General features: G+C 40.1%; 4 protein-coding genes across 10 annotated transcripts in view; 3 read left to right on the top strand and 1 right to left on the bottom strand.

The window, feature by feature from the left end:
- Nucleotides 1–1,553: 1,553 nt before the first annotated feature.
- On the bottom strand, nt 1,554–5,463 carry mthfd2 (methylenetetrahydrofolate dehydrogenase (NADP+ dependent) 2, methenyltetrahydrofolate cyclohydrolase). Its single transcript, XM_034542243.1, has 8 exons — nt 5,286–5,463; nt 3,553–3,737; nt 3,321–3,443; nt 2,900–3,052; nt 2,699–2,806; nt 2,521–2,613; nt 2,280–2,405; nt 1,554–2,191 (listed from the first exon to the last, which is right to left on the bottom strand). Exons 1-8 carry the CDS (start codon nt 5,363–5,365, stop codon nt 2,043–2,045), a joined length of 1,017 nt encoding a protein of 338 aa, XP_034398134.1. The 5' UTR covers nt 5,366–5,463; the 3' UTR covers nt 1,554–2,042.
- A 1,356-nt stretch (nt 5,464–6,819) lies between these two features.
- LOC117736438 (MOB kinase activator 1A) lies at nt 6,820–13,987 on the top strand. Its single transcript, XM_034541787.1, has 6 exons — nt 6,820–7,022; nt 7,799–7,965; nt 8,239–8,332; nt 9,869–10,002; nt 11,160–11,323; nt 11,869–13,987. Exons 1-6 carry the CDS (start codon nt 7,009–7,011, stop codon nt 11,944–11,946), a joined length of 651 nt encoding a protein of 216 aa, XP_034397678.1. The 5' UTR covers nt 6,820–7,008; the 3' UTR covers nt 11,947–13,987.
- A 1,727-nt stretch (nt 13,988–15,714) lies between these two features.
- trafd1 (TRAF-type zinc finger domain containing 1) lies at nt 15,715–23,624 on the top strand. Of its 3 annotated transcripts, none has more exons than XM_034541859.1 (12): nt 15,715–16,016; nt 16,629–16,677; nt 16,761–16,896; nt 17,324–17,377; nt 17,481–17,916; nt 18,610–18,912; nt 18,986–19,050; nt 20,320–20,580; nt 20,879–21,017; nt 21,664–21,877; nt 22,011–22,068; nt 22,494–23,624. In XM_034541859.1, the coding sequence occupies exons 2-12, from the start codon at nt 16,643–16,645 to the stop codon at nt 22,530–22,532; spliced, it is 1,740 nt and encodes a 579-aa protein (XP_034397750.1). In that variant the 5' UTR covers nt 15,715–16,016; nt 16,629–16,642; the 3' UTR covers nt 22,533–23,624. The 3 variants fall into 3 exon arrangements, with proteins under 3 accessions (XP_034397750.1, XP_034397748.1, XP_034397749.1); XM_034541857.1 differs by having other exon boundaries at nt 15,716–16,315; XM_034541858.1 differs by having other exon boundaries at nt 15,716–15,998.
- A 979-nt stretch (nt 23,625–24,603) lies between these two features.
- The window catches only part of smtnb (smoothelin b), a 43,729-nt gene continuing 42,708 nt past the window's right edge, over nt 24,604–25,624 (top strand). For 3 of the 5 annotated variants that reach the window (XM_034541001.1, XM_034540998.1, XM_034541000.1), the window contains exon 1: nt 24,604–25,116. Coding sequence is in view for 3 of the 5 variants with exons in the window: in XM_034540998.1 (XP_034396889.1) it covers nt 25,066–25,116 (51 nt within the window). In the remaining 2 variants the exon portion in view is untranslated. Of the gene's footprint in view, nt 25,143–25,624 lie in introns of all 5 variants that reach the window. The other 2 variants (XM_034540999.1, XM_034541002.1) reach the window with 2 other exon arrangements.

The raw sequence follows: 25,624 nt of genomic DNA on the forward strand, positions 1-25,624 counted from the left end.
TACAGTATGTTATGTAAGCTTCCACTTCAGGCAGAAAGTACAGTGACCACAACCAAAGCTCACCTTTCCTTCTGAGTGTAGAGAAGCCACATACATCTGTGATGTCTGAAATACTAAATAACTATAAACAGTATTGGTCTAATCACTTTTCAGTTATCTTTTCTTTTTGTTAAGGATCAAAGCAAAATCACAAAATGTTACCTCGATTTCGTGAAAACCAGTGACCAATTTATTTTATGAATGTGTTGCTTATAATCCACATCAGATCAGCTTTGTGTCTGGCTGTTCAAGGTCTGTGCTGACCAGCTGTTCTATTCAATCTTTTCCTTGTCTCCGTCTTCCTAAAAAATTCCAGTAATGTGGAAAACAACTTCCAGTCCCAATGAAAAGTCATAGTCTTACTAACCTGAGACCTCAAGCCCTGACGTCACACACAATGAAATGCTTTGAAAGGGTTGTCCTGGGTCCCGAGGAGACGGGTCGCAGTCTTCCAGGATCCCTTGAAGTAGAAGGGTGTAGGGGGAGATGATGCACTACTTTTTATGCTCCACAGGATTTAGAGCCATCTCATTATTGTTTTGTACATTTTATACACTGAAGTTAATCCATTAATGAAGGTTCCCAAGATTAAAAAAAGCAAGTCTTTAGATAAATCTAATTCATGTCAGTGGGTTTAACTGATGCCCTTTAAAATAAAATTGTATCTTTGAATTTAGCTTGCATGGAAATAACTTTTGTCCAATATATGTAAAAGCTTCTCATACTAGCCCATTTGGCTGTTTAGTATGGACAAGTATCATATAAATATGTCTCCTGCAGAGTAATCCTTCTGCTTTCATTATTTTAATTTGGGCAATGACAAAAGTCTAAGTGAAGCAGATTAGACAGGTTCATCCTAAATCTCACAAGAAATCCAAAGAAAACCCTTCAGGCTCAATGAACCCCTTCAACCACACCACATTGTGGCTTTATTGGGTGCTCCCTGAGCACCAAAACAAATTAGAATTAAATTCTCTTAACTCGTTTATATTTATAAATAAATAGCATAAGGGGTCCACTCAACTATTCATAATCAGATTAACTTGAAGACCTAAAAAAAAAAAGGCCACACCTCTTACAACAGATGAAGGAGAGAAGACCGTTCTGTGTATCAGATATTTTTCTCAAACCCGAAACATTAAGTATTGTCGTCCCAGTCTCTTTACTTCCAAATGGGCCAGTGCATTTAAGGAATGGAGGATATCATTGTGGGAAAGCATTTTTGATAGATACTTAGAGTCAGTTTATGAATCAGTGTAGGATTTAAAAAGAGAGGTAATTAGTGTAGAATAACATATCTGGCATCAAAAGTGATCTAATAATGTGAATAATGCCTTCATGAAGCCACAGATGGAAAGTTGGCTCAAATGAGAAGACTGGTATGCGTGGTTATTCAATACTGGGGCTAAGAGGCAATTCCCTTTAATGATAGTGCCGGAGAAGTGAGTTAAGACACAAACAGTCCCGGTTCATAAATGGAGACAATTGCTGTTCACAGAAATCATCAATGAGAGGACATAGTTGCAATATTTATTTCAAAGTTTATACAAAGGCAATTGTGAATCTTTAAAGCTTATATATTGACAAACATATTTGCTCCCGATGGTGTTAGCCCTTATCACCCTTGTTACACAAGGCTAAATAAAACTTAAATGTTTCAACTGCTTCCAGGCTTAGAGTTAAATGCTGTAAGTCACATCCATTCATGCTTGAATAGCATGTCAATGTAGTGATAAATAAAATGTTCAGGATTCATGACTCCAAAGAAACACATTGCATCATAAATACTGAAACATAAAGTCGCAGCTGCATGAGTGAACGTAACAGTCTAAATGGCTGGACAGTTCGGAAAGGTCCAAGATGTCCGCAGGAAGAGAGCCTTAAAGCTATCATCTTTCCAGTCCATGTGCAAGGAGAGCTCTTTAAGTTACCCCAAGTAACACATGGGGGGGCGGTGGTGTTTGGAGGAGGTGGAATGTGTCGCTTGAATTTTCTTCGGCCCATTAGGACGCAGCCGCCATGCGGATCCGCTCTTGAGGAAATAGCAGAACGTTCTTAGCGGCTTTGATAGTGTTCTTCATGAGCATTGCCACGGTCATGGGTCCCACACCTCCGGGTACTGGGGTGATGAAGCCCGCCTTCTGTCGCACGCCTGAATATAGACATAAAAGTTATGTAGTTACAGACACATCGAGCATGTCCAATGCAGAAAAACAATCACTTTCGCTGTCCAGCCGTACCTTCAAAATCCACATCTCCAACCAGTCGGCTTTTTCCGGTGATTGGGTCGTGCACTCTGTTTATTCCAACGTCAATCACCGCTGCTCCCTCTTTGATCATGTCTGCTGTAATGAGGTTTGGAATCCCTGAGAGATCAGCAAACACACATTACAATTAGACGACAGGATAAAAAGAATGTAAATGTCCTGAAAGAAAATGAGCTTGAAACCATTTACTCATTGTGAGAACAGAGGCACAAACCTGCAGCAGCCACAATGATATCAGCGATTTTAGTGTGTTGGCGAAGTTTCTCCTTTGGAGTGTAACGGTGGGAAATAGTGACCGTGGCATCGCCTGCAACAAGAATTCCATTTAGGATTTGTACCGTGTATTTCAACCCTCCATCTTTAAATGCACAGATATATGAACAGTAACCAACCTCCGGGCCTCTCATGGCGGCCGTCTGTATGCAGTAACATTGCGATGGGCATGCCCACATTCTTGGAGCGTCCGGCAACCACAACATTCTTCCCAATAGTAGGAATACCTGGGAGGACGAGAATCCAAATAGTTAGCTTAGGCAGTTTGTCCAGCGGCATTTCAACCTTAAGACAGAGTCAATGGTCACTCCTTTTGTTACCTGTGCGTTTAATCATTTCCCAGACTCCCCAGGGAGTGGCCGGGAGCATGGTGGACTGATCCAGACACATGCGACCCACATTTACTACGTGGAAGCCATCCACATCCTTAGTCGGGGAAACTGCATTGCAGATCGCACGCTCATCAATGTGATCTGTCAGAAAACAAAGACGAGCTACATTCAGGACAAATGGCCACAATTGCAACTTATTTAATAGCCGTTTTATCTTAAACTAAAAAGAAAATCCTAACGGTTTAGCAGTTATGTGCTCCAACACGTGCTGCAAACACATATTGGCTGGAAGTTTCATACACTGACAGTATCAGTCAATGCAACGTCTGCCTGCTAACGACCCATATAACGTAACAGATGCACGATTCACAATACTCATTGTTCATCTCTCTGCCCACTTTCTCTGTACCTGGCAGAGGCAGCTGGACCAGCAGGCCATCCACACGATGGTCTGTGTTGAGTTTGTAGATCAGGTCCAACAACTCCTCCTCACTGATGTCTGAATGCTTGAGAATCGTCTCACTAGAGATTCCTGTGGGAGGTTGAAGTGAGAAAGCAACTCAAAACTCAGCCATTTGTTCTTATATTGTAGAAAGGTGTGGTTTACACGTACGTTTGAGGACTGTGGGTTTTATTCTTACCGACATCAGCTGCAGCTCGTGCCTTATTCAGGACATAGGAGTGACTGGCTGGGTTTTCTCCCACCAGAACCACACTCAGATGGGGTCTCCTGTGGCCGGCTGAAACCCATTTATCCACGTCGGCCCGGGCCTCCTCTCGAACCTGTCGTGCTAGTTTCTTTCCCGAGATGACCACCGCCTCCTGTCTGAGCGTTGGGCAGAAAAAGAACTGGCGTCAGAGGACAAACAGTTGGCAACTTATCTTAGGTTTCTGCTCCTAGTCGGGCACAGAAATAAGGGTTACATTTGTTGTGGTCATTCTAATATTGCAACCATTATATTTACCATCAATTATTTTTTCAATGTTCTTCCTTGTTTAGTAAACTTTACTGAGCCAAGTGTACAGAGCCACATCTTTTATTTACTTAATATGATCTTTACTGGACTTGATCTACTTGATTTCCAGTAAAAACAGACACCAGAAACCTGTAATCCATCTCAACAATTCAGCCGGGGTAAGCACACACCCTCTAGCCTCTAAAGTTAGACACAGGCCTTCTCCACCTGACAGAGTCGTATGCTTCCAGAGCACTTGTACTGTCGAGTTACAGGACCATATGTTAGAATCCAGCCAGAGAAGTCAACGGTGGTGAAAACTGATTGTATACTCACACGGTGAACTACACTAACTGGCTTGATCTGTACCGTTGCTTGGTCAAACTGGTTACATAACAAACAAGCAGTAACTAATAACTACAGAGTAATGAGCCAAAGAGTTATGTAACCACCCTTTTAGTCTGCCAAAACTAACGACATCTCACAGAAAAGTATCACATCTTTGGGCAAAATGGGTGAGGCCATGGAGCCAATGAGTGTACCAGGTCCCACAGGAACTTTGACAATTACAGGACTGCAAACTGCTTTTTAGCTTCATAAGAATTTAAACAAAGCTGGTCTGCTGAGGAGAAAATGCATCGATTAAATAGCCAATGTCAATCTAGGCCAACCTTAGAGAGCTGGGGGTTTTGTGCATATTTTTCACCTTTTGTTATGGTTGCATTTTTTTAAATTTTACCTTTTAAGTATTCTTCTGCATGTTTTTTGTTGCCGTGTGCATTGCAATGCAACGTCTGTTGAGTTGGTGTCCATGTTGCATTACATGGTAATAACTCAAGCATGACTTGGTCACCGGTCTTAAATTATATACCTTGTGCCTTTGGAGATGCAGATCATGTGCAGGGGCAACACGGGGTTTGGGTTTTTAAGGCGTGTGAGCAACATTATCTCATTACATTTATCCCAGTCATGCAGAACTGCAAATCCGGCAAAGTTGGGTTGTAATATGTCCAAAGTGTAATTTCTGCCATTTCTAATGACCGCAGGTCATGCACAAGCAGCATGCATGTGTACATGTCTCCCTTGTGTGCAACCCAACACCTCGGGCTCCAGCTGAAGCCTGGGTCCTCAAGCTCCGGCTGCAAGACCTGAGACCGATTTCATCAGCCGACCAGCCGCTGCAATGTTACCGGCATAACGCTAGGGGCGCCCCAAAATGTGACCAAGCGCGGACATCTAGTACTATGATACAAAGCAACCCCTGCATATTAAAAAGCGACGGCGTTTCATCACGTTTGAACACGGCATCACAGGAGAACAAATACAAGTAAGATAAATAAACAAATCGTCTCATGTTAGAAAGGACGGCGCCTTTTCCAAATTAAAAATCGGCTTTTCGAGCTGTCGGTCTCACTCACCTGGAGGCGGTCGTGTGCAGTTTACAGACTTGGTGCTGGGAGTGCACGTACAGTTTCCTGAGGGTCCTGATCGCTGCCATTCTGACCGGCTGAGAGGAGAACAGACACCGCGGCCGGTTACGTAACACAGCAGCGCCCGGCCTGACAGAGCGACGTCTGAGGAGGAGGAAGTCTCGGGGCGGGAGGGTTTTATAGCCCTTCCCCCTACGCGGCTGGTGCACGCGTCACTGTTGTCTGACGTCACGCATCCAACGCCCCGCCTCTCGGCTGCAGGGAGGGGTATTGGAGTCAGTTCAATATTTCAAACTGTAAAGGCAGCTGCATTGGAGTGGAAGTGTTCGGTTGAATTGAATTGAAATAGTCAAGTGAAGTACAAGTAGCTCAGAATTGTACTTTCTTGAGTGCATTTATGTACAAAAGTAGTAATAATAGATTGCAAAAATACTCCATGAGGTATTGTATTCAAAAATAAAGTAAACGTACTGAAATATTGTCAGCAAAATATTAGCGAAGCATCAAAAGTAAAAGTACTCCATACTCATTCTTTAATACTTGAACGTTTAAGGTCATATCAGTTTTATAGTGTCATATATTATTGGATTATTATTAATGATATACATAGAAGCAGCATTTACTGTTTGAGGTGGAGCTAATTCTAACTACTTTATATATGCTAGTGTGTACTGTAATGTACTTTACAATACTTTGGATTAATTATGCTCTCCATAAGTTACAAAAAACACACATTTACAAAGTAAGTAGCAACAATCTGTCAAATAAATATAGTAGTATGAGTTGATGGTATACATGAAATACTCAACTTACTCAAGTAAAGTACATTCACCTCAGAACTGTACTTCAACTGAGCAAATGAGTAAATACTTATGTGTTACTGTTACTTTCCCCCATGGATGGGTTGACCTGTTGAGGGCCCCCAGGACAAAAATAGCTGTTGGGCCTCCAGTATGTATCCTGTCATATACGTACAGTGCACACAGCAGACTATACACAACCCTGGTTCGATATTTGTCAGCTAGTTTCTGGTAATTTGATTAACAAATACTTTATTTAGGAATCTATGCTATGTGATAACAATATATTCTTAAAAAGTAGGTGCATCCGCTACATTAGTTGATGTACCCTATATGAGTAAATTCCACAACAAATATGAGTATAATCAAATTAGCTAAAACTAAATGGCACATTGAACCTGGGTTTTTTTGAGCCCCTGGATGACTGGGGCCCAACCCACTTTCCCAATTGTCAATACAATCAATCTACTATTGCTAAGTTATCTATCTGTATATCCATGTAAGAAGTTGCTCACAGTCTATGAATAGACTCACATTTTGACTGAAAAGTGGTGTGCTTCTGGGTCTGAATGTAGATTAGTTATAGGCTACCACTAAGCAAATTCCTAAATACTGTTTTAAATATATTAGGAGACAGAAAGTTACACGTTTATTGTAAGTCCATGTGGAGAGTGGTAGTAGCCACGTGCAGCCGGCAGGGGGCGACAGTCTGCCTGCCGGACTTTCGCAGAGAGCCGATAGAGGAAGAGCCCCTTTGGGTGCAGTTCACGTTAGCCGAGAGAACGTCAACGTTACTGTTAGCAGGCATCGCTGACAAGTGGTTCCTTGAGTCCAACTGAAACACAAAGTTCTGTTCACCCGGCCAGAGTTACGAGCTGTAATCGAGGCTCTCCGACGACTGCTTCTCTAAGATGAGCTTCCTGTTGTGAGTAAAGTAAACACGGTATCTCGCTCGGTTACAGACGGTTAGCTGACGGAGTCCCATCTGGGGAAGTAACTGGCGTCAAAGTCAGACACCGTCACAGATCTCAGGTCAGCCGAAGTAGTTTAGGGTAAACCTGCAACGTCTTGTGCTTTACGCAGGCTTATCATTCGTTGTCGTAACATTATATGTGAGCTGTGTATATTTTTAGGTGCATCCGCCAGGTATCACGGTACTTCTTTAACTAACGTTAGTTAGCTTCGCTCTAACTTGGCTAACTAGCATGCTGGTTAACGCTAGCTGACGGCTGGTTAGCCTACGTAGCTGATATGGTCACATTTACCATTAATTATAATAATTACATCATTAAGATAATTAATAATTATTCACCATTCACGCCGTTGCTACCTGGGCCTCGTTGGGAGATTGATAAACACCGAGCAGTGTGATTAACTGATGTTTACAGTGTCACATTCCCTGTCTGTGGGTAATCGTCAGCATAACTTCATTTACACGACACACATTGTACAGTCACACACTTCTGTCACACTAAATGAGTCAAACGGGATGGTCACACATTTGAACCTATGTCAAATTATGGCACGAGTATCGTTTCAGTAACAGTTCAATAGATGTTGTTTGCACACACTAGACAGGAAGCAGCCCCACATGGGAAGAAGGCCTAACAGGAGCATCTACTCCTCCACGAGCCTTTTAAACATGTCACTGTCCTGCCAGCTTGCTGACAGTTGTTTCGCTCCACGTTTGTTTCTCTGCAGTGGCAGTCGGTCATCCAAGACCTTCAAGCCGAAGAAGAACATCCCAGAGGGCTCCCACCAGTATGAACTGCTGAAGCACGCTGAGGCAACACTGGGCAGTGGGAACCTGAGGCAGGCTGTCATGCTGCCCGAGGGAGAGGATCTCAATGAGTGGATTGCTGTCAACAGTGAGTTAATGAATGCAATTGACCGATTTATAGAGAGCAGCACTCAGTCCACAAACTACCACTTTTAAACATGAATGGCCTTTGTAGAGAGGTTCATACAAACTAGATTCCTTATGGTTGTAGATAATCTATTCTAAAAATGCAGGTCATAAACTGTCTACATTGTATACAAAGACCAGATAACGTATGGATAAGTGACACTATTTAGTTTGTTATTGTAATGAGCATGATCATACCTGGAGAACAGAAATATAATTAACCGTTTTCTTTCAGCGGTGGATTTCTTCAACCAGATCAATATGCTCTACGGCACCATCACCGAGTTCTGCACGGAGACCAGCTGCTCTGTGATGTCTGCTGGACCAAGGTAACGACCAACGGTGTCCTTTTAATGTGTACAGGAGTTTTCATAGGTAGACATTTTGACATGTCCCAGTAGTAAAAGCACAGGTGTAAATAATGAAATGAACAATGGCTGATTTCCATTTAGCTCATATGTTTTATGGGTCCTGGTATTGTGCATGCTGGCTCACTATCATGGCTTATTGAGACATTTTAATAGAAGGGGTGGGGTACAAGGGTAGGCTCTTCAACTCCCACTGAGATATCTCAGTGCTCCTTTGGGGGCAAAATGGAGCAGAAGCAGCCGGGAATGTGCATGCCAATGTGGTAAACCGTCTGCATGTGGTCTCCCCCCCCCCCTCTCTTCTCTGCTCTTTCTGAAAAAAGAATAATGAAATTAAGTTGAAGTGAATTGGCATTGTGTTCTTGTTTGAATATAATTAGTGTAAAACATAGTGTTATACATAACATGCTTATTTTTTTAAAAGTTACAACTTCATGTGTAACCAGATTCAGACAATTTATTTTAATCTTCAATACTCTTGTATCTGGAAGGTCCGACTACTGCTTTGTCAGTTTTCTGAATGAAAACACACCATGAAGATAAATCAAAAGGTCAAGATTGAGAATTAAATGAAATACTTTTTATTTATTTTTATTTTAGCAAGACAGTGATCCCCAACATATGCATGACATTTACTATGTAAGATATACTCTTTGCTAAAATCTTCCCTATTGGGTTGTTATTAAGGGGTTAAACAGCTCAAAGTAGGCTAAATGTGATTTGTCAAATTACATTGAAACAAGGAAAACATTGTGGCTGATGTTAACATGGAAATCATGAAACCTAACATGAGTTTACAAATATTACGAAACATGAATAACAATGCAAATCAATAATGACAGATACGTAGCTATTTTGCTACCTCAGAAACCTGACGTGGGGCCCGGTAAAGACTGAATTTATGATTACAAGCATTTATGAAATGAAGTTTAAGTAAGTTCAACAGAGTCGGCTTTTAATGATGAGTGAATCAAGATGTATTATGCTTTTCAAAGGGTCAAAACAGTTACAATAAATCTTGTACTGAAACAAAATGTACAACTGAACTTAATATGCTCGTATAAAAGAACCCACCTATGGATTCAGATGTTGAATGACTGTGACTGTGTCAAAGTGAATGAAATTGAAAAGGATTATCTGAATGTCACATGAGGAAAACTGGTATGATACTTTGCATGTGGCCCAAGTCGGGCTGTTTAGTTAAAATTTAGATTTGGCACTTCCTCTATTCTCTCACTGGCCAATTCCATCTGCGTTCAGTCTGTAATCAGGAGGAAGAGACCGCCGGTCATTTCCTGTTGACATAGCCGCCATCAAGAATAGGATTGTAGATACTTTTGCATTTCCCTCTCCTGCTTCTTATCTACTACCAAATATGTGATGCCCTGACCGAAAGTCAGAATGATTGTGTTTTATCGGTAGCACTCTCATGTTCATGTCTGATATGGAAGTAAATAATACAACACTTCAAGAATGGATTTTGTTGTTTCTCTCTAGATATGAGTATCACTGGGCTGATGGCACCAATATTAAGAAGCCCATCAAGTGCTCTGCGCCCAAGTACATTGACTACCTGATGACCTGGGTGCAGGATCAACTGGATGATGAGACCCTTTTTCCCTCCAAGATTGGTGAGTTTTGATTAGAAGTAATTGTCATTTTCAGCAGGTCGTAAAAAAACTTTCAGCGATTTAATGAGCTGATTCCAGATATTTGAAGGGGTTCACATCCCAAAGAGTGTAGCTCTCACAGTCCTTTGTATACATAGTTCATTGCAGGACAATGTTCCCAATCACACAGACAAGGCAACCAAGAGTAAAAGTGTGGGTCACCTGACTTCAGGCCAGCTGATGTACCTCACGTGCATACTGAAGCAGAGTCCCCCACCCCCCCAAAAAAGGACACAAACAAGAAGTGAAGAAATCTGTAGTCTCTGTTTAATTGAAGTTAGCTACAAAATACCTGCTACGAAATAGGCTTGTCACAATTAACTACTATATCAACTTAATATACGATATATGGATAAAACCTCAATAGTTGCCCATTGTGTTTTGTTTACATCAGTATGTCATCAACATTTTAGCAACATGATGCTAGAATAAACAGCAGGGTTTTTTCCACCATTATAAGACTCAAGCAGACATTTCAAGTCTGTTAAAGGAGCTAGAGAGTGCATTTTATGTATTACTTACTGTATGTTTTTTTATTTATTAAGGATATTTTAATAATTTTTCCCATTCCAAAATATTAATATCTTTTAAGAATTAGAAGTGTACTGCTATAAAGAGTGTGCTATTATATTATTATACTATCATTATATTAATGGCATAACATTTTCCTGATATCGCAACAATATCTTTTTTTTTTAGCACAATTATTTCCGGGTCATGATCATCGACCAAAATGAGTTGGCGTGACAGGCCTATTAACAATGTTAAGAAAGTTTCATTTGTTCCCCTGAAATAGAAGGACACTGTATAAAAAGACTACAGTTGAATAAAATGGGACAGAGTAGTAATTGTGTGAATGTCTGAAAGTCAGTGCTCCGTATCTAATTGTAAATGGTATATTTAAAACCCTTTGTTTGTGAGTACAGAGGACACAAATATGTCACTGTTTAATACCGTCTAACTGCACTACATCCCATCTCTGCAGGCCGTGTCACATTCTGATGTAACTTTGTGTGGATGCAGAGATTATTCTGCTACTCCATACTCATGCTTACATTTTGAAACTGCACATGTCTTTCCTTTGACATCAGCATATTCCATCACCTTCTGTCCCGCAGGAGTTCCCTTTCCCAAGAACTTCATGTCTGTGGCCAAAACCATCCTGAAGCGTCTGTTCAGGGTTTATGCTCACATTTACCACCAACACTTTGACTCTGTGATGCAGCTGCAGGAGGAGGCCCACCTCAACACCTCCTTCAAGCACTTCATTTTCTTTGTTCAGGTGAGATTATGCTGCTACAATGTTGGATTGAATCACTGCTGTGTATCTAATGGCCCATTCAGACATCTACTGTAATCCATATATGCTCTGCCAATTTGACATGTAACACGTGTATTTTCTGCTGAGGAACTAGTAATATTCTGTCATATAGCTCCCGTGTGAATACAAGCGTTTACAGGTAACAGCATCAACAAGTTAATAACAACAGCTTTATGTAAAAAGCCAGGACATGAACAAACTGAACTCAGCAGTTTCCCCTATTATGAGTCTAAAAGGGGCTCATGAAAAGTTGTCATAGCAGGGGGACTTCTGCATGTGTGCTATGATAAATGATTTCATCCAAGAGGTGCCTAGTTACACTATCATATTGTACAAGTACATTGAGGGCTACGCATTGCATTAGATCTCTAAATGTGTCAATGCTACTACATCCTCTGTCCTATTTGTTTCCTACAGGACCACAACTCCTATCAGATTGTGTCTGAGCAGCGGAGATGTATCATGTGAACAGTTTTTAACAAATGTTAAACTTTCTTCTCTTGTAGGAGTTCAACCTTATCGACAGGCGAGAGCTGGCTCCCCTGCAGGACTTGATCGAGAAGCTTGGATCCAAGGACAGATAGACATTTCATCACACCTCTCCCCCTTTGTAACAGTTTATTTCTCTCCTGTGTCCCTCTCTATGACATCTGCTACCTCTATGACTTCTAGTCTCAACTCTTAAAATCTGTGCCTTCTTCATCTTCTTCTTTTTCTTTTCATTTCATGAATGTTTGTTCTGTATTTTTTCCTTTTATTCCTTCTGTTGTCTTGTATGCTGTCTTTGAGCCCTTTCTTCCATTTTGCCACTTTAAATCATATAAAATAGTGTAGTGTAGTAAGAATATTTTTTCACAGGACTGTGGCAAATGACTCTGTGAGAGCAACCTACTGAATTTTATATTGGACCAAGGACATTTGGAAGTTAAAGTGAAAACCAGCTTGTTTCCTTCAGAAGTTGGTCTACAGTGTTTTGATTGTCTAAACACTTTTTTTTAGTTATCAATAGGCAAATTAATTTTTTTAAGTTTTAGCTAGCGTAATTACAGTGACTAAAATATCACATCTTTTTTTTAGATGTTATTTAGTGTTCAGTGGAGAGTAAAGATGGCAAGAAAAGTAGTGACATGACACTCGCATGACATTACAAGTGCGGAAAGTATTTTCAATCAAAGAGGAAGACGAGCATATCGCTCTCTGTCACAAGCTGGTTGGGGATCTGTTTTTCTACAGATGCTGACATGCTTCCTATTGACGCGCTCCGACACAGTTACATGTTAAGAGGTGCAGTGATAGACGATTGTGAGATGCTTATATATGTTCTTGCCCCACAAAAACACCACCATTAACTGCATCATGGCTATTTCCAATTTGGTCATGCAATATTGTGTTTTGCACATTTTCTGGCTATTTTCTATATTAAAATAGTATGACGCAAGATATGGTGCTTACAGTGATACTTTTAAACTGCTTGATAGTTATTTTTAAAGCTTGTACGTAAAGCTTTTGTAATCATGGCCCCATAAAGGAGTTGTATAGTATAAATTATCCTGTCAACAGCAAAAACTGTTTAATGTGTATTTTGTTGTCATTTCAGTTCATTTTGTGGAACGCCACATATTTGAATTTCAATGCTGGTACTGTTTAACTTTTTTTAATTTTTATTTTTTTACTAAATATTTCCCCTCTGGATTGTAAAATAGAGCAATAACTATTTCACCTGTGCACGATAAGGATGAGGATGAGTATATGAAGTTTTCCACAGATGTCTTTATTAGTCTTGGGGCTTGCTTCACAGTCCTTTCGGCTTCCTCTGGCTACAACAGCAGGGCTGTTTGTACTGCCGTCCTTTTACAAACCAATGCAGCTAATATTCTCGATGCCGTTTCATTTGACAAACCTTGAACAAATGAATTGTTCCATAACCTTTTTTAAGTTGGACAAAAATTTAAATCAGACAATCGTGTAACCAATTAAGAACTGTTAATACTAACGTAATACTTCACCAGGAACCAACCAGTGTGAGTGGGTGCAGTAGAGAGTTCATTTTATGATGTAATACTTTTTAAGATGTTGAAACCTTTTCAACAATGTGAAAAAAACAACAGATTTTTCCACTTTAACCGGGACTTATCCACTCTTTGGCCCTCGAGCGGTTTAGGGGAAAAATCCAGCCAGCAACCATTAAGTGCACCGATAGGCGTATCAATATATATTAAAAAGTTATTTCATCGATTGTATTTGAACATATAACTAGTCCTTTCTTTCAATCCAGCCGCATATCTTTTTCATGTATTGCTTTTTCCTTACAATTGTTTTCAGCTTTTGGCGTGGGGTTACATTTCATATTACATTGTAAAATAAATAGTTGACTGTACCTTTTTTTTAAAAAAGGAGTAAGGGCTTTGAAATGAATTTTTTAAAGTTTTATATATTTACAATAATGGTCCAATCTTGGCATGTCATTTTGACTGGGAGGAGGTGCGAGGATGTGTGTACTGCGTCTGAACATGTGCTGTAAATAACATCAGTGTTTTATCTGAACAAAACTGTGCCTTACAAAAAGGAAATGTCTGATATGACAGTATTGGTAGATCAAAACCTTAATAAACACTGAAAGGACAATGTTGTGTTGATTTTTAATTGTATGTGTATACTGAATGCCTGGGAGACTGCTGATGTGTGCAGTAGAGACAACTATGTATTTAAATGATGTTGTGTTATTGACAGTTATTAGCTTGTTACACAAATATAAGCCTGTGTCATAGATAAACGGGACTGTGTTTAATAGTTCATGTTGGAGAGAAGTGAGTTACATCTGACAGAGTTGCGTAATTCAATTACAATTTAAGATGCTGAAAAAATATATGTAATTTAATTACAGTTACTAATCAAAATGTTGCTGTTCCATCCAAATATATTGTTTTTGTTAAAAAGCTGGTTGCTCTTTTCCAATCTTAATTCCGGTATATTCAAGAACTTTTGATAAAAGTTTGATAATAATCCGTGTTGCCTGGTCTAGGTTTATGTTTTTAGGACTTTTCACTTTCATTGCCCACTTTCAAACATTTGTTAGAGTAAAGTAAACAAACGTAATAAGTTACATTCATGGTGTTTTATTTAGTTATCAGTAATTTCTTCAACAATATCGGATACCTTTAAATCCTAAACAGTTTTCCATAGTCTTCTCGATGGCATGTTTATTTTAAGGGTTGTTCCTGTTGGTTCTGTTCTTGGTGTACCTTCGACTGATGTAGCTGACTCACCAATTGGGAGAAATGTGCTTCAACCCACCTGGTCGTAAGAGCCATGCTCTATTTCATTATAATATTGTTTGTGTTTAACCTGTAATAATGTTTTGGAGTAGTTGTATTAAGAATGTATGTTAAGTTATGCATTTGAGAGACCATATGAGAGAGTACTCATTCTACTCAATCAACTTTAATTTTTTCAAGAAAGAAATGGAACCACATAATAGGACAATAACTTTAGCAATAAACAAAAAGGCTATTAAAACTGTCAGACTGTTCTCCCAATTAAATATTGTTACTATTTATTTATATTCCCACCTGGCATGTTTTATTTTACTTTATTGTATTTGATGTCATGTTTATTTATTTGTATTGTTTGTACTTTGTTGTATTAGCACGTTTTGAACGACTGCCCAGCAGACTTCTGTGATAGTATCATCTACATCTAGCTACATATGATACAAGTATAAATACTGCTATCTATACCGTTATACTCTCTGTTGCACTTCTGGTTAGATGCCAAACTGCATTTCGTTGCTCTGTACTAGTACATGTGCAATGACAATAAAGTTGAATCTAATCTAATCTACACATGCACCGGCCATGTTACTCTTTAGACAGTAACATGACGTCAGAGCTGCAGGGTATTGATCTTATTAGTTCCGAAGATTGTCATACTGCTTCGGAGTCTACGATCTTCTTTCAGCACTGACACATTGCTGTATATTATATAATAAACCTGGTGAGGTTTTGGCTAAAAGGTGATCACAGGCAGCAGAAGTCACAGGACACATCATCCCCACTTCCGATGTCGACAGGAGGTTAAAACACAAAGTTACGGAGTCGGAACACTTGCTTGCTCAAACGGTTAATGACATGTCAACGACGTATTTATCACTGACACCTGTATTACTCTCTAAGAATAAATGGTGTTGGTAATATCGGATACTGGATATAAATTAAAAGCAGGAGTGTCACCCGAGACGCTTTAACAAGCGCACGGTTCCATTCAACCAATCAAAATGCAGCATGGCGTTTTACTGAGGATATTTTTCCCTGCGTACTGACTTACAGTTAGCTTTCACCCTATGCTTTCAACCGTAACCACAATAATATGTACGCCCCTTACATTCCGAGAAGCACCATCGTGATACGTTCAAACTATGTGCCATCTTATAAATTGTTTTTATAGGATTTGGTTTGATTGTGCCGGTGTTAAAGAAGGTGGAATAGATGTGTACGTAGCCGCCTGAGAGGCCTCACTCGGGGCAGTAATACACAGCTTTGTACAGAGCAAGGAGGAAATAACGACCTATTTTCCGAGACACCGTCGAATAGTTAGCTTTCGTCTGCGGGTTTATTTTTTGGTTACATTTCCTACAGAGGTGATTAATTGACAAATGGTAACATCACAACGACTGCCCTCGTTTTGCTCGGACTTGGCGGCACGTTAGCTTGTTGTCTTGGTAGCTACGTCGTTTCATTTAACGTCAGTTAGGTTAGCTAAGTTAATGCTACGTGGGAGTTGCTAAGCGGGTATTTAACGTTACGTAGCTCACCAAAGGCAACACGGATCACATTGTACAACTTGTTGAGGTGGTTCGAGATGCTTGTTGACTAACAGTTCCGGTTGACGGGGAAATCCTTGTAAATCCAGGCGATCGTTGTTCGCTAACGTTAGCTACCTGCCTGGAAACACTGGGTGAGCTGTCAACCATTAAGCTAGCGACAGTGGGAGCTCTCTGGAGGCTTCACATTAGTCCTGGTCTTTCAAATGAGTCCAGAAAACAGATGTTGGTGCCTGGTAAATTAAGTAACGTCGACCTTATCCAAACTATAAATGCAACTTTTTGAACTAATGTTAATTAATCTAAAATGGTATCGCTACAAACATGCACGTTAACGATAACGTTAACTAATATACAGAACGATCACTAAAATAGAGCTAACTTAAGTGTCACTTTCTCCTTTCATGTCAGTCAAACTGTTTAAATAACGTTAAACTTTTTCCACAGGCCTCGGTTACGTCATGGCAGATGAAAATACACAGTTCTGTGGCAATTGGTATGTATCAGTAAGGTGCGCGGATGACTCAATTTGATATGGACGTGAAAACAGGTTTTTAATCATTTTCTTTCTCGTTTTAGCAAACATGACATTCCAGAGGCTAATTTCACTACTCACGAGATCCACTGCCGAAGAAACATTGCATTGTGTGATGTGTGCCAGGATCCAGTGCCCCGGTCAGAGCTGCTGGAGCACAAACAGCAGGAGCATACTCAGGTAAAAATAACAGCAATACTGGAAACTTTAATTCCTTCAATAGATGTATGCTGTTTTAAAGAGCAGGCCCAATACGAAAACATGGACACTGTGTGTTATCTGCATGGCCTGGAACAGCCGATTATGAAAACACTTAACAGCTATGTGAACATGTCTTGGGAGTAAAAGGTTTGCCTGTTATTTGTTTTGAGCAAGTGTCCATGCGATAATTGAGCAGGACAGGAAAACACCAACATGTGTGGAGCAATTGTTATGGCAAAAAGTACATGTATTGTCAATATCAGTTACTGATGCTGTTTGTCACATGCAAACTATAAAGCGTGTCTATGGTAAATCTTTTCCGAGCAACCAATGATACCGGCTTACAAGAAAGCAACGTCACACTGATACTGGATTGCAACTGTAAACATTTCTACTTTGATTTCAGATTACATGCAAGTGTGGTTTGAAGATTGAGAAGAACCATATTGCTGTTCACCAGGTATTTCTGAAGAGCCTTTCTCTTTCCTGTTGATGATGCTAATATTCAGCCAGCTTTATTAAATCATCAAATTGTGTTTCTTCACAATTATTGTTTCTTTCAGAGCTCCGAATGTTCTCAGCGACTGGTCCCGTGCCAATTCTGTGAACTAGAGATTGTTTTCAGTCAATCCAAAGAACATGAAGATTATTGTGGCACACGCACCGAGCCCTGCGTACACTGCAAATGCAATGTAATGTTGAGAGAACAAGCTGTGCATCCGGTCTTGTGTGGAAGCCTTACACCACCCCAAGAGAGGAACAACAGTCGGACGAGTCGCAGTCCAGTAGAACCACAGCCTCCAGGGCCGTGGTTTGAAACTCACTCCATCCGAAACCTCCTTAGAGCCCAAGAGAGAGGCCCAAAGAATAATAACATCAGTGCAGCAGAACAACAGGCCTTTCCCCGGCCATTTGATCCCAGGGAATATTACACTTCCAGGGGACCTCAAGGCCCAGGAGACTGGAAGACTACTGCCCCGAGAAACACTTTTAGCCCATGTGAGTTTATTACTGACTTATAGATTATTACATTTTGTGTGGGTAAGAATGTTTTCACCAGGCTTAATGGTTTTATTTGTAAAAATAATCATATATTGGCCAAACGCATACCAATGTAGCTTTTAGGCAATGTAAAGGAGCTCTGGGGTTGTATTGTAAACAAACAAAATCATTTGTACATCCAGTTATCAAAACGCATTGTGTGTATCCCCAAAGTCTAACGGACACAGTGAATGTTTACGTACATCTTTCGCTAGCCGTTGTCTCTACTCACTTTGGGGGCACCCTGTTGCACTTTTTTGGGTGTTACTATGTTAAAACATAACAAGTACCTTTTTAAACTTCCAATTCTTCTATAGCGTTGCCAAATTTGACATGATCTTTACAAAAATAACTCAAAGTTTGTATCGCACACAAATATCTCTCTGAAAATGTTAGTCAACTTTTTATTTATGTGTCATCTGTATTAAATAAATGTTGTAGGCAGAAGACATGCGTGAGATGCCCCTGGAAATGATCTTATATCTATATAGAGAGGTTTTTGTTAATTTTGGGCCAAAGAACACAAATAATAATGTTTTTATTGTGTGTATTCAAATGTTGAGGTTTGACTGATCTGTAATAATGCATACAGAAAATTATGGGTTTAACATTATGGGTTTCTCATAAAGATTAAACTTGTTATTGTTATAGTGATGGGGCAGAGTGATTTCCGGACAGGCAGCAGCAGCAGTGCGTGGCCACAGAGTGAGCTCACACTGAATGAGGATTCATCAGGCCTGGACTACATGTTGGCTCTCAGCCTCCAGAGTGATGTAGCATCGGGGGCTGGAGGCGTAGAGGGAAACCTGTGGAGTGGCATCTGGGACCACAAGATTGGGAAGACTTCTAATACCTCTGTAAACTCTCCACTCTCTCTGCCCAACAACAACTACCCAAACTTCACTACAAGCACGAGTACAAGCACCAGTGCAGTCCAGGAACACGACCAAGCAGGTAAATTGCAGAAGATTGGAAGACTTATTTTTGTCAGTTTGTTATTGATTTTAATTTTAATTTTTTTTTACAGATACCATGCTTCCTTGTGAGTTTTGCGAAGAACTGTTTCCTGAAGAGGACCTAATTTTGCATCAGGTTAGAGATTTGAATTGATTTGATCCTTTTAGTGAAGGTGGAGATCGGACTCATGATGACAGAGTTTCCGTTAGTGTCTGCTCATATTGGCTGATATATATTTAGATTTGTTAAATCGTGACTGAGGCATGGTGGGGTCTAAACATACTAACAGCACAACTACAAACCAGCCCTCAAGAAAAAATGGTCACTGCTCACAGGCCACAGAGTGGCCTAAAAAAGACTTTTGTAATTGTGTCACATTTTATATATATATATATATATATATATATATATATATATATATATATATATATATATATATATATATATATAACTCTAAACCTGGGCTAATAACAGTGATATTAGATGAATTGGAGTTTTTTTGCAAATTTATTGTCAACTGGATGTCATGTTCCTAAAGACTGTTGTGCTTTCAGCTGTCTGAAAACAAGGCAGCCCAGAAACGGGGCTTCAACTAAAAAATATTTTCGTTATTGATAAATCTGCTGAATCTTTTTGAAAGTAACTCATTCATCTTTTGTCTTCTGTCAGTCCAAAACCCAATATTTTCAGTTTAATACAATGCAAAGCAGGAAATCTCATTTTAGGCATTTTAGCATGAAAAGGTACTTTCAATATATGCCGAAGGACTAAAGATCCTGTTATCAATGAACATCATAATCTAACGCTAGTTCTCCATTTGAGAATTCATGTCCACATTCAAGTAAAACACACATAACATTAGAAACAAAACCTGCACAGCTGACGCACTCTGCTACGCATCACTGGAGAAAAGGAGGGCAGACAGTTTTGTAATTCCAGGTCAGTGCATCATATCTGCACGCATGATGACACGACAAAAGCGTAGAAATACAACCGGAACCTGCCAGATATAACCAGTCGAATAGACCCGGCTCACTGCAGGAAATGTCTAATGTGATTCCAGCCCCACTTTCAGTTAGAAGTTACCTTACTGTGGGACAAACTTGCTGTGACTTACTTTGTCGTGGTGCTTTATGTTTTTCTTCTGAAACCCGCTCATGGCCTGTCACTTCCAATTAGGATTGAGAAATAGATCGGTGTGTATGCACAAATCTAGTCTGTATAAAAGTATCAGATACTTGGCATGCAAACAATTGCATACCCTTCTGTATCTTTTGTTTCTCATGGTCCACAGTGCAGTTACAGCCTTTACAAGTTTGAACAAGAGGCTTTCATCTCCATCTAGCTGAGGGCATAATGATTTTCTCAGACTTCAGCAGCCTACCTTTCTTCTCTTGTTTTCAGACTGGATGCAGCCCTGCCTCCGCCTTTGCATCTTACAGCAAGCAGCCCTTGTCTCCACCCAAAGAGGACAGGATGAGCAGGAATGCTTCAGGGCTGATGCACAACGTCCCTGACACACTCGCTTCAAACATCCCCACTTTCCCTCGTTCAGTGTCCCCGGCCTCCTACAGTCCTCCAGCCAGTCCACTAGAGGGCGATGTGGTCATTCCATGTGAATTCTGTGGCATTGCTCTGGAGGAGGCTGTTGTCTTTCACCACCAGGTATGACAGTAATCAAGTTAAATAGCCAGTCTAAAACTATTGAAATGTCACAAGTCAGGTAAAGTACTTTTATTGTGTTGCCTTGAGGAAAGGAAAGTATTTTTGACCTGTTGTAGGAATGCTAAAAAATGTGGCAGTCTTATTTAATTTAAACATAATTCAAGTATGATTTCCACATTATGACCTGAACAAGCAATTTGTAGAGATCACTTCTGAATATGTGTTCATGAGTGAAAAAAGAAATCAACTGATTTGTAATTGCCTAATGGCCAATTTATTCTGTGTTCTTTATATGCAGGACAAATGTGATATGCGTCCTCAGGCTGCTCACCCACTGAATAATCTCACAAAAGCATCCGTCAAAAAACCACTGAGCCCGACCAACGATGCCTTTGGTCAGATGTCTTCCGATTTTCAAAGGAGAATGAATCCCCAAGGTATTGTATGGAATTTAATTAGAATATTACAAAAAAAATTGATAAGAGAAAGGGTATTTAGCATTCGATTTTAACCACTATCGATGACATGAAAATACAACAGTCAACATCTCTCACGCTCATTTTCAGGTTCCTGTGTTTATTTTGGGTTTCTACTAAAACATATTTACATGCTTAAATGTTTTAAAAAAACTTTATAAAGACATGACGTTCCCGTTCTCACGGGTGGGGGGTTGGGGGTGTGTGTCCTCCCGAAGCTCTGATTGGCTTGTGAGGAAAAATATGATGCACCTTTGCAAAAGTAGTTCTCAAGCCCTAGGCGAGCTATTCAGTTCTCATAGATTCTAATGAGCCTGCATGTGACAGAAGAAGGGGAGCCAAACCTGAATTACTTGTTGAATCAATTGTTTTCTGATGAATGTGTTGTCTTATTTCACAGTTTGTGGGTTGGTAGGCACTCCAGATGCACAAATGTAGGTGCACAAGCACTAAATAAATAGGTTTTACTCAATATGTCCCCTTTTTAACAAACGGTACATGTGCAGAGCTAGTTTGTTTGGCTACTGTCTTCGGAGGTTTTGTTATTGTGTTTAATTACACACTCTGTGTGTGTGTGTGTGTGTGTGTGTGTGTGTGTGTCATATAGCCGACTTCTCGGATGTGAACTTTGGATGCGACAGAGAGACACCAGGACCAAACCCAATGGACTGGCAGAGGGGTTCCATTGGACTACCAAGTCAAAGGAAGACGTCCAACTGCGACGCTTCTGTAAAAAACCGACCTCAGCAGGGCATGGAGGCAGAAGGAGCGCATTCGTCTTTCTGTGACACCGAGATGTCCGGCTCTACAGCTCTAACGGGGTAAAAGCAGTCGTCAAGACTCATTTTGTTATTTCATTTGAATCACTAGCTCTACTATGATTTGTGCCTTTTTTGTTAGTAATATAGTGGAGAATGTTATTAATATTCAGATTTTAATGTGTTTGTCCACCAGAGTACATCTACCAGAAAATAAAGAAGGGAGAGGGAACAGAAGAAATTCATTGACAAAGGTAGACCTCTAGTTTCTTTAAAAACAAACTACTTTCTGTAGAGATTGATTTTGGGTTTGTATGTGGTTTGTACCTTGGGAGTGACGGTACCGTCACTAACATCATGCAGGTAGACTCCTGCTGTCTTTAGTTTGTAAAGCACTTTGTAACGGTAGGTTCATTCTGTGGGTGGGAAACCTTGTAACACTTAAATCATTCAAATTGATCAGGAATAAATGTGAGCAAAACAAGAGAGGGATAAAATGTATTCATAAATTTCCATGAGAAGTGGAACAGTTTTACTGTAATGTAAATGCTGCCCGGTCATTTAAGGGCTTGTAATAGAGAAAGTTCTAATTATCACAGTGTCAAGTCTGCTTAATTGTGGATTTTCCTTTTTTCCGGCCACTCATCACATTTTTCCATTGTATTGTTTCCACTTGCAGTTGCCCAAGAAGCAGAATGAAGAGCAGCAGGAAGAGTGAGAGCATGTGGAAAAAAACAAAAAACAAATCTCCTGCTCGGCTTTCATTTATCCTCTTGCACACTTATGAAAACAAAACGTATACCTATCTGATAAGTGCCTGTGTGAGTATTAGTTATCTTGCAGTTTATATTTTAATGATTTTTACTATTAAAGTCTAAGTAATTTGGTTTAATAATGCATATTCTGCTTTACTTCAAGATCTTTTTCAAATGTTTGTGTGTCTAACATCCAGCCTTAAAAGATAAATTATCAAATTAATTTTCTTTGCGCTGAGTTTGATTTGATTTAAAATTTTCTTTTACCGTACAAGTTGTGTCCTTGCTCATTTGGGAACATTGAGAACATCAGACACATGACTTTGTCGGTGTGCATTTGTCTAACTTAATCTCCACCTTGTTACGTCAGCCAAGGACATTTTGTTTTCACCCGTTTGCCAGTTCTTTCAGGGTCCTTCAGTGTTCCTGTTGGTTTCTGAATCTTTATGTAACCTAAAGCACTTTGATAGATTATTTTGTTTAAAAAAGGGCTTGAGGAACAGATTTCATAAAGTTATGCATCTTTGACCATGAAAAAAAGAACCCTGTATAATTGAACATTTGTCTTTTTTATATTGTTGAACATTTGTCTTTAATACTCTTCAGTAATATTTTTTTTTGTTTTGTTTTGTTATCATAACTGTAGAACTATATATGTGGTGTTACAATGAGGTGGCTTCTGAAGCAGTGTCTCCTGTCCAATCTTCTTTGAAGTAGAATGAAACATGTTGTGTGCAGCACCTCCGCATAGGATTTAAGATGTATTTTGTGTGTAACATAGGGTCCACTTCAGCAATACATATAAGATAGGCAACCTAGTGCCACAGATGGTTGAGACCTTGTAACTAAAGACAGATCCAGAGAGTTTTCCTGATTAACATCTGATAATCAACCTCAACTATTGAGGAGCAAGTAATCAGTGCAATCTCCTGCTGTGGTGTTTGGTGTGACTGTAGGTTCTCACGCCACATGGCCGACTATTCCTTTTTAAGAACAACTGTATTGATGCTCTTTGTCTTGTATGGCTATTAAATGTGTAATGAGGAGATTCATGGCTCCAGCTTGTATTCTGTCTGTCGTTTCATACCTCTTAACTTCAAGCTCACCTCAGTTTACCACTCCTGATACCAAATCTATGCATAGAAGTAAGGCTGACATGTTTTTATTATTCATGTCATATCTGGTGCGCCACAGAGGAGCAGAAGGCGCTCTGACAACAATGTGGCTATTTTTATTGTATGTGACGTGGAAATGGGGAGTTTTCAGTCGCATAGGATCAAGCATATGTTTGTTGTGTTATTGCAACTTAAAATGACTGAATTTCAAGAAGATTGGAAGAAATCCCGAATCTTAAAGCTCTGTTGGCGTGTGAAAAATAACTTATTTATGGTTATATGGGCTCTTTTTTTTTTGTGGCCAATACATAGTTGTTGCCTGAGAAAGGGAACTATGGAAATGCAATTGGCATCAATGCCTTTTTAAAGTGATGGTCATCTGAAGTAGTCCACAACATCATGTAAAACCAAAATCATCAATACTGTTGCAAATTAGTAAGTCTTCATGAGTCATTTTGAATACTTTTAGAATTTTGAATTCTAATAACAGTATTCAGTATTTCTCCACCAGAAGTTTATTCCTGTCCTCATGGATTTGAACCAGGATTTAAACCTTCATACAAGGAGATGAAGTGCTGTTGTTCACCAGGTTCATCATTTCCTTATAGTTTTCTAGAACGTTTCCCAGAAAAAAATCTGAATTAATTATGTGCAAATTAGAGACATTTTCAGACTGTTACTTAGTTGTTGACTTTATAAGCAGTTGTTCATTTCCAGATGAATTTACTCAGAAAAGAAATGCTGTATTACAAAAACATATCCACTAACAATGAAGACTACTATATACAGAGAGGTAACTAATGTAAATACGCTGAATGGCTATTGGTGAAAAATGTCAAACGGTGTCTACTTTTCTGAACATGTTAATCATTCTAATGCTCCTATGTGCCTTCAGCGGCCCACAGTGGCACTAATCACCGCCCACACGGGACGTTGTTGCCCGGCTCCCTTTGGAGCGGCGCGCTTTGAATGTGCGCCGGGAGAAGCCGGCTACACAGAGGGGCGGGGCTTACACCTTTCAGTGGGAATCCTCGGTTCAAAAAGCTGCCAACGTCTCCTCGCGAGGGAGTGTGGGCCACTTTCTGCTTTCACGACGACTTGACCGGGAGGAAAAGAACCGAGCAATGCCCTCCGTAAACGGGACGCGGGTTTACTTTCGTTAAAGGACATTTCTGATTTTATCTGCGCCGACGTGTGGGACCAATTGAAGATCCAGAAACGGCAACAAGTCGCGCAGGTGGCAGACCACACGTTGACCGACCACAGGTTGACCGACCACACGTTGACCGACCACAGGTTGACCGACCACACGTTGACCGACCACACCGAGACGCGGTATCAGACGACCTCGTTTCACCGGAGCGCTACGAGGGGCATCAAGATGTCCGTGGACGGTTACTCTGCGCTGGACGAGTCGTCTCTCCGAGCCCTGGTGAGTAGATGAGATGCTCCTGAAAGGTGAGCTCCGAGGGGTCCTGCTACCTGCCCGCCCGGGGGAAGCCAGTCCGGGATGGAGCTAACCTTGGTGTGTCTGACTGTAAGAAGTCAGTTGAGTGGTGATTTTCAGGGTGTTATTGCGCTGTTGATCCGACAGAGACTAAAACTTGGTGTAAAACAACAACTTGGTTTGCCAACGGTTTAAGTCATTCTCAATTTATATTATTTGAAATTCAAAATGTCTAGTTTCTGGACTATGAAATAATACATTTCAGATTGATCCATGAAGAAAACAATAGTGGTATCCAGTAAACCTTGATTTACATGCCGCGTATTAGACATACCTCCATTGCAACATAGTGTAATAACGTTGTGTTTATGTCACTTGCAGGTGAGTCACAACGATAATCTTTGTCTTAGTCTAGACTCTAGACGGTATGTGTGAGCAACAAATCACTAGTGATAAAGTAAAGAGAAAAGTAAAAGGAGAAGGACTTCCTGGT

The sequence above is a fragment of the Cyclopterus lumpus genome, chromosome 9 (genome assembly GCF_009769545.1).
Source record: "Cyclopterus lumpus isolate fCycLum1 chromosome 9, fCycLum1.pri, whole genome shotgun sequence".
Taxonomy (NCBI): domain Eukaryota; kingdom Metazoa; phylum Chordata; class Actinopteri; order Perciformes; family Cyclopteridae; genus Cyclopterus; species Cyclopterus lumpus.